This window comes from Scylla paramamosain, chromosome 19 (assembly GCF_035594125.1).
Source record: "Scylla paramamosain isolate STU-SP2022 chromosome 19, ASM3559412v1, whole genome shotgun sequence".
Lineage (NCBI taxonomy): Eukaryota > Metazoa > Arthropoda > Malacostraca > Decapoda > Portunidae > Scylla > Scylla paramamosain.
In genome coordinates, this window is record NC_087169.1 from 23,573,642 (window position 1) to 23,591,141 (window position 17,500).

General features: G+C 38.9%; 2 protein-coding genes and 3 long non-coding RNA genes across 8 annotated transcripts in view; 4 read left to right on the top strand and 1 right to left on the bottom strand.

Annotated features, from left to right (window-relative positions):
- Positions 1-746, top strand: part of LOC135109972 (major facilitator superfamily domain-containing protein 10-like) — a 40,883-nt gene extending 40,137 nt beyond the window's left edge. The window contains exon 4 of the mRNA XM_064021947.1: positions 724-746. Within this exon, the coding sequence (XP_063878017.1) occupies positions 724-731 (8 nt within the window). The 3' untranslated portion in view covers positions 732-746. The remainder of the gene's footprint in view (positions 1-723) is intronic.
- Positions 1-6,329, bottom strand: part of LOC135109977 (uncharacterized) — a 14,734-nt gene extending 8,405 nt beyond the window's left edge. Inside the window, exons 1-3 of the long non-coding RNA XR_010273018.1 lie at positions 5,536-6,329; positions 3,333-3,516; positions 3,121-3,237 (exon numbers count right to left, since the gene is read on the bottom strand). This is a non-coding gene — a long non-coding RNA (uncharacterized LOC135109977). The remainder of the gene's footprint in view (positions 1-3,120; positions 3,238-3,332; positions 3,517-5,535) is intronic.
- Positions 1-12,663, top strand: part of LOC135109979 (uncharacterized) — a 72,039-nt gene extending 59,376 nt beyond the window's left edge. The window contains exons 1-5 of one of the 4 annotated variants that reach the window (XR_010273024.1): positions 8,366-8,424; positions 8,676-8,747; positions 9,421-10,711; positions 11,115-11,146; positions 11,410-12,662. This is a non-coding gene — a long non-coding RNA (uncharacterized LOC135109979). Of the gene's footprint in view, positions 1-8,365; positions 8,425-8,675; positions 8,765-9,420; positions 10,712-11,114; positions 11,147-11,409 lie in introns of those variants that run through there. The other 3 variants (XR_010273026.1, XR_010273027.1, XR_010273025.1) reach the window with 3 other exon arrangements.
- LOC135109974 (eukaryotic translation initiation factor 2-alpha kinase 3-like) lies at positions 1,657-3,326 on the top strand. Its single transcript, XM_064021952.1, has 2 exons — positions 1,657-2,359; positions 3,078-3,326. Exons 1-2 carry the CDS (start codon positions 2,345-2,347, stop codon positions 3,297-3,299), a joined length of 237 nt encoding a protein of 78 aa, XP_063878022.1. The 5' UTR covers positions 1,657-2,344; the 3' UTR covers positions 3,300-3,326.
- A 2,023-nt stretch (positions 12,664-14,686) lies between the features above and the next one.
- Positions 14,687-17,500, top strand: part of LOC135109984 (uncharacterized) — a 5,548-nt gene continuing 2,734 nt past the window's right edge. The window contains exons 1-3 of the long non-coding RNA XR_010273033.1: positions 14,687-14,823; positions 16,031-16,164; positions 16,712-16,734. This is a non-coding gene — a long non-coding RNA (uncharacterized LOC135109984). The remainder of the gene's footprint in view (positions 14,824-16,030; positions 16,165-16,711; positions 16,735-17,500) is intronic.

Here is a 17,500-nt window from a genome sequence, read left to right on the forward strand (position 1 = left end):
GGAAGAGAAGGAGGAGGAGGAAGAGGAGGATGATGAAGAGGAGGAAGAGGAGGAAGAAGAGGAGGAGGAGGAGGAGGAGGAGGAGGAGGATCAATCTTTGAGCCACTCATCTCCCTCTCCCTCTCCATAATGCTCTCTACTCCCTAAGCGATACACACACACACACACACACACACACACACACACACACACACACACACACACACACACACACAGTTGAGGTGAGGAGGGCGCGGCTGACTGTAGATACCAGAGTTCATTATTATTATTATTATTATTATTATTATTATTATTATTATTATTATTATTATTATTATTATTATTATTATTATTAATTTTCTTGTTAATCTGTCACTATAATCATAAAAAACACCTTTAAAACCCATGTCAGTTCAACTAGAGCCTTTTGAAAACAGGTAGCCATTTTCTCAAGAGCATTTCTCCTGTTAATAATGTAGAAACCTTGTTAATCTACCATTACAACCATAAAAACACTCTTGAAACCTGTGTCACTTCAACTAGAGCCTTTTAAAAGTAGTGTTTCTCGTGTTAATAACATAGAAACCTTGTAACTCTAACATTATTACCATAAAAACACCCTTAAAAACCTGTGACACTTCAACTACAGCCTTTTGAAAGTAGTGGTGTTGGCAGAAGTCTTAAGAATACAGCCCACCCTACCACTACCACCACCACCACCACCACCACCTGTCCCTACTGCAGGCACCTGACGGACTTTGAGCTGGTGCAGCATCTGGGGCGGGGCAGGTTTGGCGTCGTGTGTCAGGTATGGAACAAGTTGGATGACAATGAGTGATGCTGTCAAGAGGATCAACCTGCCAACCAAGTGAGTGTGTCTATGTGGGAGTATTTGTGACACAGACAGACAGAAAGACAGACAGAGAGAGAGTGGGAGGGATAGACTGACAGAGATGCAGAGAGAGAGAGGGATAGACTGACAGAGATGCAGACAGAGAGAAAGAGAGAGAGAGAGACAGACAGAGAGAGAGAGAGACATACATTGACAGAGAGAGAGAGATAGATAGAGACAGAGGCAGGGTTAGACAGACAGACAGACAGACAGACAGAGACAGGGATAGACTGACAGAGATAGAGAGAGAAAGAGAGAGAGAGACAGACAGAGAGAGAGAGATAGATAGAGACAGAGGCAGGGTTAGACAGACAGAGAGACAGACAGAGACAGGGGTAGACTGACAGAGATAGAGAGAGAAAGAGACAGACAGAGACATTGAGAGACGTTTCAGGGTGTGTGTGTGTGTACGTGTGTGTGTGTTACGAGACACCGAAGAGACACACAGTCATGAGTCATGGGAGAAACTATCAAACTGTAGCCAGAACCAGTCCACAAGCCACTCCATCGTGTTTGAAGACTCCTACAGCAAGCAAAGCCACGCAGAACAGGACACAGACACAACAAACACTACAGAGGAACCCAAGAAGAGACGGAGAGTGCGAAGCTAGCCAGCAGGCAACCAGAAGAAGGGAGAGAGACCCCGCACACTGAGTCTGAGCACCACCACGGCTGATAAACTTAGGGATGGGGTGCAGAAAGCGGTGATGAAGCCTCAGTCTGTTCCTCGCACCTTCCTCTACATCCAGGTGGAGTTGTGTCAGAAGGAAAGCTTGTGTGATTGGCTGGTGCAGAATTCACAGAGGGACATTAAGGTGGTGGTGGATATGTTCAGTGATATAACCAATGCAGTGGAATATGTACGTGATAATCATCTTATGCATCGCGATCTTAAGATGAGCTATGGGGTGTGTGTTGGTAGTGTTGTAGGTGGTTAGAATTGATCGTTTATTTATTTATTTATTTATTTATTAATTTTATGTATTTATTTATTTGTATGTGTGTGTGTGTGTGTGTTGTGAGTGAGTGATTTTTCTTTCTTTTATTTGTTTAGGTTTTATGTATATATATATATTTTTTTTTGGTTGATATAGTTGTTTTATTCTGTTTCTTTCCCTCCCTCTCCCTCCTTCCCTGCCTCCATTACAAACTCCTCTCCTCCTGTCCTCCCCACAGGCTTGCAATATCTTTCTCTCCCTCCTTATCTCTGTAACTAATTCTCTCTCTCTCTCTCTCTCTCTCTCTCTCTCTCTCTCTCTCTCTCTCTCTCTCTCTCTCTCTCTCTCTGTGTCTCTCGTGCAGCCCTCCAACATCATCATCTCCCTGGAGGGCAAAGTGAAGGTGGGTGACTTCAGCCTGGTCACCACCATCGCGGAGGAGAAGGAGCAGCAGGCTGCCTACACGCCTGCCACACACCTGCAGAGGTTCCCCGCTGAACACACGCATACTCATCGTGGTGGGATTCGCCTCCACATGAGTCCAGAGCAGGTATGTGGTACTAGTCTAACCTAACCTGCATTAACCTAAACTAACCTCACCAAATCTAAACTAACCTAACTAAACTTAAATTACCCTAACCAAACCTAACCTGATCTAACCAAACCTAAACTAGACTAACTTCAGCCTAAACTGACCTAAACCAAATCAAAATTAACCTAAGAATATGTAAACTAACCTAACTTAATCTAACCTAACCTAACCTAATCTAACTAACTTAAACCAAAACTGATCTAAACCAAGTCAAAATTAACCTAAGAATATATAAACTAACGTAACCTAACCTAATCTAACTAACTTAAACCAAAACTGATCTAAACCAAGTCAAAATTAACCTAAGAATATGTAAACTAACGTAATGTAACCTAACGTAACCTAACCTAACCTAACCTAACCTAAACTAACGTAACGTAACCTAACGTAACCTAACGTAACCTAACCTAACCTAAGAATATGTAAACTAACCTAACCTAACCTAACCTAATCTAACTAACTTAAACCAAAACTGATCTAAACCAAGTCAAAATTAACCTAAGAATATGTAAACTAACGTAACGTAACCTAACGTAACCTAACCTAACCTAACCTAAACTAACGTAACGTAACCTAACGTAACCTAACCTAACCTAACCTAAGAATATGTAAACTAACCTAACCTAACCTAACCTAACCTAACCACACCACACACAGTCACCTCTCTTATTGTCAGGTGAGTGGGCAGGTGTACGACTACAAGGTGGACGTCTACTCACTGGGCCTGGTGTTCTTTGAGATGCTGGTGCCCTTTGGGACGGGCATGGAGCGCCTGGCCGTCATGACGCGGCTCAAGGAGGAGCTGCTCTTCCCTCCAAAGTTTGAGGACAACTTCCCTGATGAGGTGAGACAGATGGGAGGAATTGGTGAGGTGAAGCTGTTTTGTTTGTGTTTTTGATGTAACTTTTTGAAAACAGCAACTTGTCCTCACCTTTCTGTGCCTTGATGCGTGAGAACAGCAACTTGTCCTCACCTTTCTGTGCCTTGATGCGTGAGAACAGCAACTTGTCCTCACCTTTCTGTGCCTTGATGCGTGTTGTTATGCGAACCAGTGACGTTGACTCACAGATATCACTGCTGTACTCACCGTATAGTAGCTTTCTCTCCCTCTGGTTCTGTTTAGTGATGTTTAGTTCAATAAATATATAAAGACATAAATGCAATACATATTTAATATTCAATATTCAGTGTACTTTTAGTTGTCCTGTGTTTGTGATTGCTGGACTCATATATAAATTGGTAGTTTTATTTTATTTTATTTTATTTTTTTTTTTTTAAGTTTTTTTTATTTTGTTGTTTATTTTTTGTGTTATTTATTTATCCTGCCTGGCATGCAGTTAGATTTATTGTTATTTTCTTGTTTATTTTTTTATTTATTTATTTTTTTTTTTATGTAGGAAGGACACTGGCCAAGGGCAACAAAAATCTAATAAAAAAAATGCCCACTGAAATGCCAGTCCTATAAAAGGGTCAAAGAAGTGGTCAAAAATTGGTGGATAAGTGTCTTGAAACCTCCCTCTTGAAGGAATTCAAGTCATAGGAAGGTGGAAATACAGAAGCAGGCAGGGAGTTCCAGAGTTTACCAGAGAAAGGGATGAATGATTGAGAATACTGGTTAACTCTTGCGTTAGAGAGGTGGACAGAATAGGGGTGAGAGAAAGAAGAAAGTCTTGTGCAGCGAGGCCGCGGAAGGAGGGGAGGCATGCAGTTAGCAAGATCAGAAGAGCAGTTAGCATGAAAATAGCGGTAAAAGACAGCTAGATATGCAACATTGCGGCAGTGAGAGAGAGGCTGAAGACAGTCAGTTAGAGGAGAGGAGTTGATGAGACGAAAAGCTTTTGATTCCACCCTGTCTAGAAGAGCAGTATGAGTGGAACAGGAGAAACACCCTTGAGAACCCTGCTACCTGTATTTAAAAGGCTGTACTTGAAGTTACTGTGGTTTTCAAGGGTGTTTTTAAGGTTACTGTGACAGATTAACAATATTTCTGCATTACTGATAGGAGAAACACCCTTGAGAACCCTGCTACCTGTATTTAAAAGGCTGTACTTGAAGTTACTGTGGTTTTCAAGGGTGTTTTTAAGGTTCTAGTGACAGATTAACAATATTTCTGCATTACTGACAGGAGAAACACCCTTGTGAAACCTGCTACCTGTATTTAAAAGGCTGTAGTTAAAGTTACTGTGGTTTTCAAGGATGTTTTTAAGGTTCTAGTGACAGATTAACAACATTTCTGCATTACTGACAGGAGAAACACCCTTGAGAACCCTGCTACCTGTATTTAAAAGGCTGTAGTTAAAGTTACAGTGGTTTTCAAGGGTGTTTTTAAGGTTCCTGTGACAGATTAACAATATTTCTGCATTACTGACAGGAGAAACACCCTTGAGAACCCTGCTACCTGTATTTAAAAGGCTGTACTTGAAGTTACTGTGGTTTTCAAGGGTGTTTTTAAGGTTACTGTGACAGATTAACAATATTTCTGCATTACTGACAGGAGAAACACCCTTGAGAACCCTGCTACCTGTATTTAAAAGGCTGTACTTGAAGTTACTGTGGTTTTCAAGGGTTTTTAAGGTTCTAGTGACAGATTAACAATATTTCTGCATTACTGACAGGAGAAACACCCTTGTGAAACCTGCTACCTGTATTTAAAAGGCTGTAGTTAAAGTTACTGTGGTTTTCAAGGATGTTTTTAAGGTTCTAGTGACAGATTAACAACATTTCTGCATTACTGACAGGAGAAACACCCTTGAGAACCCTGCTACCTGTATTTAAAAGGCTGTAGTTAAAGTTACAGTGGTTTTCAAGGTTCCTGTGACAGATTAACAATATTTCTGCATTACTGACAGGAGAAACACCCTTGAGAACCCTGCTACCTGTATTTAAAAGGCTGTAGTTAAAGTTACAGTGGTTTTCAAGGGTGTTTTTAAGGTTCCTGTGACAGATTAACAATATTTCTGCATTACTGACAGGAGAAACACCCTTGAGAACCCTGCTACCTGTATTTAAAAGGCTGTACTTGAAGTTACTGTGGTTTTCAAGAGTGTTCGCCATGCTATAGTTTTCCTTGTCACTTGTGTTTAAATTTCCTAAAAAAAAAAAAAAAAAATGGCATCTTATCTTCCTTCGTTTACCAGGTCAGCTTGTATTTCAGTCTTTCATCCTGGAGTCTGTGGCAGTCACTTCGCCTTCTGTATCACCAACCAGGGGAGGTTTAAGTCATATGGGGACCCTGATGAGTACTTGGTAGGCGTGGGTACACAGAAAACACACAAAAATCTGGGTCCGCCTTCACTGCCACTCCCTGTGACAAAATGGACAATGGCTGGCGGTTTAAATATTTGTTTTATTTACAATGTTTCAGGACGTCTTGTCACTTATTATTGTAGATTGTTATACTTTTTGTATTTTATTAGGTGTTTTTTTCATAGTTTTGTGAGGGAATATGTGTTGTATATTTTGACAGATGAGAATGGTAATCGATGTTTTTGGCTCTGGCTTCGTCTTTATCTACAATTTTTTTTTGCACTGATATGAACATTAGGTAAATAGTTACTTGTAATAAAAAATCGAGAAGATTAAATATTGTCGTTTAGTTGATCTCCCCAAGTAAACATGCAAATCTACAAATGTGAAGTGTACACAAGCCGTCGCCACGAAACTGTGAGGCGAACACATACACTATTTAAGTATTTAAGGAATACCCATCTTTTTTTTCCCCTATATTTTTTTTCCTTTTTTTCCCTCTCTCTGTTTCATGTTTAGGATGCGTTTGGTAAGCAGGAGCTTTTTTTTTTCTTCTGTGGTGTACTGAAACATTTAGTCGTCATTACATAAATATTCCACAATAAAATTCCAAAATATTCGGCCACATACTATAAGCCCTTTAATTCTCCTTGGCGATAACTATCCTACATCTATGGCAGTGCTTGCAATAAGCCCACAACATGTCATTCATATCATAAATTCATTGGAAAACAAAAAAAAAAAAATGTTAATGTGAGATATGTATCATTAAAATAAACAAATACCAAATAACCTAACCGTTATCTATACTATTTAATCAATCCATTACAAATAATATGTTTCCCCAGCGTCTAAAACATGCTATACTTATACCTATCTACAAAAAGGAGATTATAGTTCCTTAAGTTTTTTTTTTTTCTTTCTTTCTTTCACACGCGCTAATTCGGTATAAAGTGCTGTCATCTGCACTAGAATTATCAACGAACTCTTCTTATGAAACGAATTGATAACTTTCTGATGGTAGAGAACAGTAAGGCTTTAATAGTGGGATGGAATAGAGCAGTCAGGCAAAGACTTAGAGCAGAGAGTACCAAGATGGCCAATAGTGTGGTGGTCAACAAGGCTTGGCTACCCTCTGCCTCACCCTGCCCTGCCCTTCCCCCGCTGGCCGCTGCTGGCTCACCATACACACTGAATTTATCATCCTGGTACAGCGGTGAATGGAAGGAATGCAATTACTAAGTCAATGGAAGTACTGTAGATACTTGAAGAGACGGTTATATTGGTCAGGTTACAAGCCGTGAAGGTGTACTCGTAGATGAAGCTGTACACTTATCATGTACACCAGACATTGTAGTAATGTTGTTCAGGTGGCAAGACGTGGCCAGCATTGCATTAGCCATGTGCAATCACTAATCCACAGCTTATATTCTATATTTACCCCGAATAGTCACGAAATGAACTGAATGGTACAATTTCCAGCATTCTGAGCAAGATTTTTGTAATATTTCACTTTATTTCACGATCATTTCGCTGCTCAAACACAATAAATATTTAGAAACTATCAATTCACAATCATTTATCAAGATTTTGTCAAAATTCCTTGAGACACGAAAGAGATATTTGAAAAAATCTATTTCCGAAAAGCGAAGTCCCCCCTAAAAGCTGGAAGGGGTGGGTGGGGTCCCTTTGGGTTTGGGGGGTAGGAGAGTGAATGAGGGGATGGGGAGGAGTAAAAGGACTGGGAGGTGATGGGGAGGTCAAGTGGGGGGGTAAATTTAAATGCAATACATTACCAAAATTATATCTTTTCGTATTAATTTCCAAGCAACGAAAATGTGCCTATCTTTTTATTGCCTAGGAATTATGTAACTTTTTAATGCATACCAAATGATGCCTTTCAGTGTCTAAAAAACGTTGTTCCTGCTTAGAAATTGTAAATTTTATAGTATTAACAATGACATCATCAAATGTATAGTGTTGCATTATGTTTCAACCGATTTCATTTTTTTAGTTTATCAATATTCAAAAAAATGGAGTCACTGTTCGGAAAAGTTTTGCAATATAATAATAGAATAAATATTTAAGAAAACACAGGTTTGCCTAAGATGTCTATTAAAAGCTACATTGTTTACAACCGGCCTCTGAACGTAAATTTTGAACGAAATACTAGAATTTTGCTGATTTTCGTAATATTTTAACACAATCCGGTGTGTTTACATAAAAGACGAATACTATTTCACTACGGTATATCAAGTTTACTACCTGAGATGAATACATGTCGCTTACTGCATTATTATACATGTAATCAGATACAAATATTAGGAAAATAACCACTATACGCTAATATATTTGTACCAAAACATTTAGACTGAGCGATGAAATAGGAAAAGACGTTGGTACGAAAACATTCACTTCATTTGGAGCTGAAAATAAATATAAGTGACATTAAAACAATAGATGACAGAATTGAGTGTAAGAGGATCGAAGTATTTAAAAGGGCGATCTCTTAAGGTATCAGAAACTTTTTAATATAAATTGAAACTCCTTATTCTGGTTATTTATTGAAGATATTTATATTTCATGGTTATTTCCTGGATAATAGCATGTTTTGTCTCCGGAAGTTCAAATGTTAAATAGAAGAAAAGAATGGCGTAGCATTAATTTTAATTAATTGTATTGAAAAAGTGGTATTTCGTCCAGCTCCGTTATAAAGCCAATATATTTTGTAAACATTGACCAGGGAGGACTTAAAGCGACACTCACAATAATGAAAGGTAATTGTCTAGAGTCCTTACCGGGCCTTATTACTGGTCTATTCACTTCAATTCTTTTACACATACCTTCACATGCACCTAAAACATCATTTTAAAGTGGGGGACAAATGCCCCCTTCCCTCTAGTCCAGCAAAATTGGGGACATGTGGGAAGGCGGGGTTTTTGGGTGGGGGAGACATAAATCAGCGAGCGATTTTCGGCCAGGTTAGGTTAGGTTAGGGAAAAAAAGGTAATTTAGTGGACTTTTTCAGGTGAACCGAGACCTTCCGAGACCTTCCAAGACCTTCCAAAATCTGCCGTGACCCACAGATGAAGATGTATAGGTGATAAACGGAGGCCGGTTTGTTTATTTTTTTTGTTTTTCTATTGCTTTATTTATGAAAGAAGATGAGACAAGTATTTGAGGTGAGGTGAGGTGAGACAAATGGCACCAGAAGTAGTCTTTACCTCAGCTTAGGAATTAATAATGCATTCAGACAGAGAGAGAGGGAGAGAGGGAGAGACAGAGGTAGAGACAAAGGGAGACACAGGGAGAGAGAGAGAGAGAGAGAGAGAGAGAGAGAGAGAGAGAGAGAGAGACGGAGAGAGAGACGGAGAGAGAGAGAGAGAGAGAGAGAGAGAGAGAGAGAGAGAGAGAGAGAGAGACAGAGGGAGAGAGAGAGAGACAGAGAGAGAGAGAGAGAGAGAGAGAGACAGAGGGAGAGAGAGACAGAGGGAGAGAGAGAGAGAGAGAGACAGAGGGGGAGAGAGAGAGATTGATGAGTAACAATTGGAAAAGATAATTGATAAAAAAAAAAACTGGTTATATTTATCTAAGACAATTAAAACACCAAGAAAATGCCTCAAAACACACACACACACACACACACACACACACACACACACACACACACACACACACACACACACACACACTCAGAAACTTAATATTCTGAAAAAAAACTGTAAAAAAAAATAAATACATTGCAGATGACTAACAGTAAATATTTCTTTCAGATTTAAGAAGTGCGATGATGCAACACACAGACAGACAGACAGACAGACAGGTGTGGGATGAGTGCTGGCATACTGAAGGTCAAGAGGTCAAGAGTCACGTGTTGAGTCGTATGGGTCACCAGACAGGTCACCCACCTAACCCCACTCGGCCTGTCAGTTCAGCGGCAACACTGTCATGGAAGAATTTGCCGCAAGCTGTGCCTCTCTGTGCTTGTTATCCGAACCTTGTGTCTAATATTGCCTTAATGTTGTGTGTGTGTGTGTGTGTGTGTGTGTGAGAGAGAGAGAGAGATTTTGTTACTCGTCATGTCCCCTGTACCAACTGAAGACCTCCACCAGACCCCCTCTTAGTCACCCTTGTTGTGTCCCCTGTACCACTTGAAAACCTCCACCAGACCCCCTCTTAGTCACCCTTGTTGTGTCCCCTGTACCACTTGAAGACCTCCACCAGACCCCCTCTTAGTCACCCTTGTTGTGTCCCCTGTACCACTTGAAGACCTCCACCAGACCCCCTCTTAGTCACCCTTGTTGTGTCCCCTGTACCACTTGAAGGTCTCCACCAGACCCCCTCTTAGTCACCCTTCTCTGAGGTACAACAGTGTCTAGTCATCCTTCCTATGTCATCCTTGTGTAATCAGGAATAATTATCAGCATTTGTTCTCCTCCTCTTCCTCCTCCTTCTGTCTGTCTGTCTGTCTGTCTGTCTGTCTGTCTGTCTGTCTGTCTGCCTACCAGTTAAAATGATCAATGTAGTCAGTTATACTTGTGGATACTGTGTGTGTGTGTGTGTGTGTGTGTGTGTGTGCGTGCGTGTATATGAATTAATGTTTATTGTGAAGTATCTGCCTGCCTGCTTGCAAATTAATCATCAATATAGTTACTGTTTGTGTGTGTTTGTTATAAAGCAATCTTGTGTATATTATTGATTGTATTCCACATGTATGGGCTGGCCAGACGTGATGTACTGTGACAGCCAGAACCTTGACATATACTGCTTGATAAAATGAAAATAAGCAAAAATACCTGAATAAAGTACAAATTTTGAGCCGAACTAATGAGGACTTTCTCTCGTCTTTTTCAGAGGTGCGTACATCTGCGAGTCACTCCAACCAACTTCTTATATCCTACCTTATTCTGATATATTAGGTTAGATTCAGTTAGGTTACTTATATTGGGGGTCTGTCTTCCTTACTAACAAAATTAACCTAACCATTCCTTCCTTCTCGTCAAGCTGTCGGTGGGAGAAGCCCCAGGACTCTCAAGCGTGGGTTGAGTCACAACTGCGGGTGTGGTAAGTGTCTTTCTGACCTGTTACGTTAATTTGTTTTTTCAGAATTTATTTATTTTTTAGTGTGTGTGTGTGTGTGTGTTTGAGTATTGAAATGTTTGGTCAAGTCAACATTCTGATCAGAGAGAAAATTCACTCACTCCAAGATTCAGTTAAGTAATAATTTAGGTCAGAAGTTAATTTGAAAAAGTGTATTAAATTTGTTATTTTTTGGCCATTCATTGATTGATTCATTAATTTGTGTTAAGGGAGAGTACTCTTGTAAAAAATCATTCATTCATTCCTTGAGTTTGTAGGAGTGAGTGAAATAATTTATTCCTAATGTAATTTAATACCCAGATGAAGGAGGGAGGTTTGTGAACTAATGTTTCTCCCTCTTCTCCCTCTCTCCGTCTCTCCCTAACAGCTAGCTCACCTTGAAGTCAGACGGGGCTCACGGTAAGTCTTGTGTTCTGTTACTATAAACTGGTGGATATATTTGTTATATATATATTAGTGATTACTTGTACAATGACAACACTTTGAGATGACACAAATTTCCATCTTAATTTAATGGTATCCCTCCTCTCCACAAATTATCCCTAGAACCACAGATGTTCCACTTTTCCTATGAATGTGTCCATCTCTTAATCCACTCAAAATAATCTTTTTTTTTTCCCTCTCAGAAGCTAACTTAGTAATTACAAGTTTTTCCATCACAGTGTTGCAGTGTTGCAGTGTTGCAGATCTTCACCCAAACAAGGGGAGTATTGTTTTTTTGTGTTTTGTATATATATATTTTTTTTGGGGGGGGAGGGGGTCTGGGGATAGCTATCTGCGGTGTGCGTCTGTGCGTGCGTCTGTGTGTGCGTCTGTGTGTGCGTCTGTGTGTGCGTCTGTGCACGTGCGTCTGTGTGCGTGCGTCTGTGTGTATGTCTTTTTTTTGGTTGTGTGTGTGAATTTTTTTTTGGTATAAATATATAGGTGGCAGGCCATAGTGTTAGGATATTTGACAGATTAATATAGAAGATAGTTTAAGTTAGTTATTGATATAGAAGATGGTTTAAGTTAGTTAAGGGTTAAGTGAGGCATAGAGAGAGAGAGAGAGAGAGAGGGAAGACAGATATCAATAGGATTAGCTTATATTTTTTTTAGGGTTTTAAGTAAGTATCTAGGTGGCAGGTCAGAATGATATAATATTTAACACAGATTAATATAGAAGATGGTTTTAAGTTAGTATATATCAAAGGGTTAAGTGAGGCATAGAGAGAGAGAGAAAGGGTTAATAGTATTAGGATGACAGGAGTATATATCAAAGGGTTAAGTGAGGCATAGAGAGAGAGAGAGATAGGGTTATTAATAGGATGACAGGAGTATATATGAAAGGGTTAAGTGAGGCATAGATAGGGTTATTAATAGGATTAGGATGACAGGGTGTGTATGAATGTTTAACTCAGATTATATTGAAAGTTTATTTCTTTATAATCTGAGTTTGTATGGCATGTTGAGTATTAGTATGTTATTTTTGTAGTGGTAGTAGTGGTGGTGGGACGTATGAATGATATTTTTTTTTTTTTTTTTGGTGGGGGGGGCAAGGGGGGTATATATATATAGTGTTATATAGATATTTTTTTTTTTTTTATCCCCAGATCTTTGGTAAGAGATCTGGGGATTGTATGTATGTATGTCTAGCCAGTATTTTGGTAAGATACTGGCTAGTGAGTGAGTGTGTGTGTGTGTGTGTGTGTGTGTGTGTGTGTGTGTGTGTGTACGTACGTGTGTGTGTGTGTACGTGTGTGTGTGTGTGTGTGTGTGCGTGCATATGTGTGTGTGTGCATTTTTTTTTTTAGGTTAGGTTAATTAGTTAAATAAATAAATAAGAGCATAGATATTAGTAATAATAAGAAAATTTGATATTAGTAATAATAAAAAGAGGGTAAATAAATAAATAAATAAATAAATATAGGAATATTTATCAGGGGGGGGGTACCTTAAGGGGGGGTTGATGGCAGAAGGGGGGGTACCTATAGCATACTAGAGAGAGGGGGGGGGTGAGGAAGCTGTAATAAAAAAAATTGAGGGTAAATTAATAAATAAATAAAAATAGGAATATTTATCAGGTGCCGGTAGCAGAAGGGGGGGTTGATGGCAGAAGGGGGGGTACCTATAGCATACTAGAGAGAGGGGGGGGTGGGTGAGGAAGCTGTATGAATGATGAGTAGACTAGGGGGGGGTCAGGGTGGGTAATATATAATAATTTGTGTAATATTTCAACATTTGTTATATCGACATGCATACTGACACTTTTCTCCCAGACAGATAAGCCTGGCTGGTGAGACAGAGGGGGAGTGGCTTTCTATTTCATTATGTAAGTGATATGAGGTGACATGAGGTCGTCTGGCCAGCTGTGACCCTGTACATGTGATAGGCTTGGAATTTATTGTAATTGTTAAAGTGTGTGTGTGTGTGTGTGTTTGTTTGTTAGTATACTGTGAATTATAATGTTTGCTTAATATTTCCCATGAATTAACAAAAAAAGCACAATTCTATTATTTCTGTTTATTTATTGTAAACAAGACTTTTGTATACCAGTTTTTGTTGAATAAATCTATAGTTATTAACATTATACTCTTTTGAAACCTCCTACAGTGAGAGAGTGTCACAGGAAGGAGTAAACAGATATTGCTGTATATATATATTTTATTTTTATGTATGAGTGACACTGGCCAAGGGAAACAAAAATCTAATGAAAAAAAAAAGCCCACTGAAATGGCAGTCCCACAAAAGGGTGAAAGCAGTGACCAAAAATTGATGAATAAGTGTGTTGAAACCTCCCTCTTGAAGGAATTGAAGTCATAGGAAGGTGGAAATACAGAAGCAGGCAGGGAGTTCCAGAGTTTACCAGAAAAAGGGATGAATGATTGAGAATACTGGTTAACTCTTGCATTAGAGAGGTAGACAGAATAGGAGTGAGAGAATGAGAAGACTGGTTAACTTTTGCATTAGAGAGGTAGACAGAATAGGAGTGAGAGAATGAGAATACTGGTTAACTCTTGCATTAGAGGTAGACAGAATAGGAGTGAGAGAATGAGAAGACTGGTTAACTTTTGCATTAGAGAGGTAGACAGAATAGGAGTGAGAGAATGAGAAGACTGGTTAACTTTTGCATTAGAGAGGTGGACAGAATAGTGGTGAAAGAAAGAAAGTTGTGCAGGGAGATCATAGAAGGAGGGGAGGCATGCAGTTAGCAAGATCAGAAGAACAGTTAGAATGAAAATAGCGGTAGAAGACAGATAGATATGCAACACTGCGGTGGTGAGGGAGAGGCTGAAGACACTCAGTTAGAGGAGAGGGACTGATGAGACGAACAGCTTGATAACAGGCTTTTCAGTACAGTAAGCCTACCCAAATATAATCAGAATGTAGCCTGTTGTTTCAGGCCTACTTTGCAGTATTTCAGGGTACATGTGGGTTTAATAGCTCAGTAAGACGCAGGATCTACCAGCATAGGGCATAAATAATCATTTTGACGTATTTGAGCATATAAAGTCAGTTTGTTTACAAAATTACATTCGTTGCCTCAATTTCGTCTTCGGCTACAACTTGCAATATATGTTTTTTTTTTTTTTTAGATATATTTAATATTTTATCGTTTTTTTTGTATTAGATTATTCTTTTTTAAGCTTTTAGAAATATATAGTGTCAAATTTCTCAGTTGGCATTTTTGAATTTGTTTACTTTTCGGCTCTAAATCAGAATCGACTTTTTAGTATGGGTTATTACAAGTTTTTTGTGTTATTATGTTAATTAAGGTATTTTAACAATATATGGAAATGGAGGCAATCGATAATTTTCACGTGTTATTTATACATGACTTGACCTTATATAAATTAGAAAAAAACCCAAATATATGGTATTGTAAGGGCCTCTCAAAAAACAAAACCTCTTTAAAAACAATTCAACATTTTTAGAAATCATAAAATCTAACTTAGACTCGGAAATAAAAGAAATATTAGAATTCTCTCAATACAACGGATCCTCATAGGGCTCCTCCCCCTACCTCGGCCATTTTGTGGACAGACGGTGGAGAGTCGCAGAAGTGTTCACATTACTTCAGCCTTCACGACCATAACCAGGTAATTTATAAGATATATGAGCAACAGGTAACCTTGCCAAGACCTTTAGCGCCATGTAACGAAGTGGGTGTCATATAAATAAGCGGAGACTGGAAATATGGTCGATGTTCATAGGTTAGGTTATGTCAGCTGGTTCATGTCCGCTGTTTGTCCGTGGTGCTCTTATTAACACTTAATTTGTGATGTTTGTAGATCACTTGCGGTGTTACTTCACTGATATTTTGTCCTTGGTGCTATAAATGTTATATTTGACCAGGTAAGGACGAGTTAGAACCGTGAAATATTGAGATATAGTGTAACAGCTGGTGCCATGAAAACCCTGCCTGGTGAGGTGACGTGAGGTACATTACGATATTATAACTAAAAATTCTGCCTTTAAAATTCCCTGTGGAGGTTTAAGCGTATATAAATGTTATCCAGGAGTGTGTGTGCACTATACTCAGGGAGGTTTGGTTTAATTAAGACCGTGAAATATTGAGTTATATGAAATAATAGGATTTTTTTTATTTTTCATCAATATTTCGTTATATAATTTACTGTGTGGCTTGGATACGTCCATATATCGTCACGGAGCTTACGAACGTTAGATTAGAACCGTGTTTGGCTAGATATAGTGACAGATTAATGAGATTTTGCCAGATAAGATGGCCCAATGATTTACAAATAAACATTGTTGTCTAAGAGAGAGAGAGAGAGAGAGAGAGAGCATTTAATGTGTTTTCATGAGGACAGTAACCAATATGTAAATTCTCTCTCTCTCTCTCTCTCTCTCTCTCTCTCTCTCTCTCTCTCTCTCTCTCTCTCTCTCTCTCTCTCTCTCTCTCTCTCTCTACTACTACTACTACTACTACTACTACTACTACTACTACTACTACTAGTGGTGGAAGGCCATTTATTGTTATTATATTATTATTATTATTATTATTATTATTATTATTATTATTATTATTATTATTATTATTATTATTATTACTATTACTACTATTACTATTATTATTATTTATTTTATTTTCATTATTATTACTATTGTTATTATTGTTGTTTTGTTGATATGTAATTATGTAATTGTGTTTTGGTCTAGGTTTTTCTTGATTTTAACTGGTTTCTCTCTCTGTGTGTGTGTGTGTGTGTGTGTGTGTGTGTGTGTGTGTGTGTGTGTGTGTGTGTGATTTAAAAACCATATATAAATTAATCTTTTTCTTTTCAGATAACCTCTCACTCACACGCATGAACCCTTGCAAGTAATTGAACTGTGAAGAATTAGCAGCCATGAGCCTAAAATAGTATTAGTACAACCATCACAACAGTCACCACTGCTAAATACTACTACTACTACAACAGGTGAGTACTACAACAGGGCATGCAGTTAGCAAGATCAGAAGAGCAGTTAACATGAAAATAGCGGTAGAAGACAGCTAGATATGCAACATTGCGGTGGTGAGAGAGAGGCTGAAGACACTCAGTTAGAGGAGAGGAGTTGATGAGACGAAAAGCTTTTGATTCCACCCTGTCTAGAAGAGCAGTATGAGTGGAACCCCCCCAGACATGTGAAGCATACTCCATACATGGACGGATAAGGCCCTTGTACAGAGTTAGCAGCTGGGGGGGTGAGAAAAACTGGCGGAGACGTCTCGGAACGTCCATGATATTAACCTATTCAGTTTTTTCAATTTATATATTCACCAATCTCTTTCACTCAGTCACTGTCTCACTATGAGTTGCCAGAGAGACAATGCTGACATTTCATGCATAACTAAGAATTCATACAAGGTAGCCCAGGACCCCAGTTCTTCAGGAGTAACAATGACCCGTAATATTGTCAAATCTATTTTATTTATTTTTATGAGTTGCTGAGTAAATGAGTATCTTATCTTTTTGTTTTTTTCAGTGAAGTGGTGTCCATTAGAGGTGGTAAGTACCTGTTCATGTTTTGGTGACAGAGAAAAGAAGGTAGACATAATTACAAGTGTTCAAAATTTATATCTTCTCACTTATCTGCTAATTTTCTTTCCTTACCTCTACAATCTTCTTCCACTCCTTTGGTAGACCAGTCACACAGATTCATTCATTTAAAAAAAGTTCACTATTATGTCTACCTCTCTACCTGTCTGCCTGCACACACGCGATCAGACCTCCTGCCGAGACACGAGAAAGTTCCCTCATTGGCTGACGAAATGGCCTTGGTTGTATAGTGTGTGGCTCTCATTGGCTGCAGATCTGATGGTGTTTGTGGTGTTGATGGTGGTTTATCTTATTATTATTATGTTTATGTATTGTTATATAGTGTTTATGATGCTAAAAATGTTTTGTGTGTTTTGGGAATGTCCACGAAATTTGTGGCTAAAAGGAAATGCATATTGATATACGAACTTTCTCTCTCCTCTCTCTCTCTCTCTCTCTCTCTCTCTCTCTCTCTCTCTCTCTCTCTCCTCTCTCTCTCTCTCTCTCTCTCTCTCTCTCTCTCTCTCTCTCTCTCTCTCCTCTCTCTCTCTCTCTCTCTCTCTCTCTCTCTCTCTCTCTCTCTCTCTCTCTCTCTCTCTCTCTCTCACAAAAAGCTGACAATATTAATTTGGACTTTTGTTAAGGGAGGAGGGTGAAGGAAAGGCTCTTTTGGGTGGGTGAAAGGGAAATCCGATATATTTGAGTGTCTGGGAGTGGTGAAGGAAAGACTCTTTTG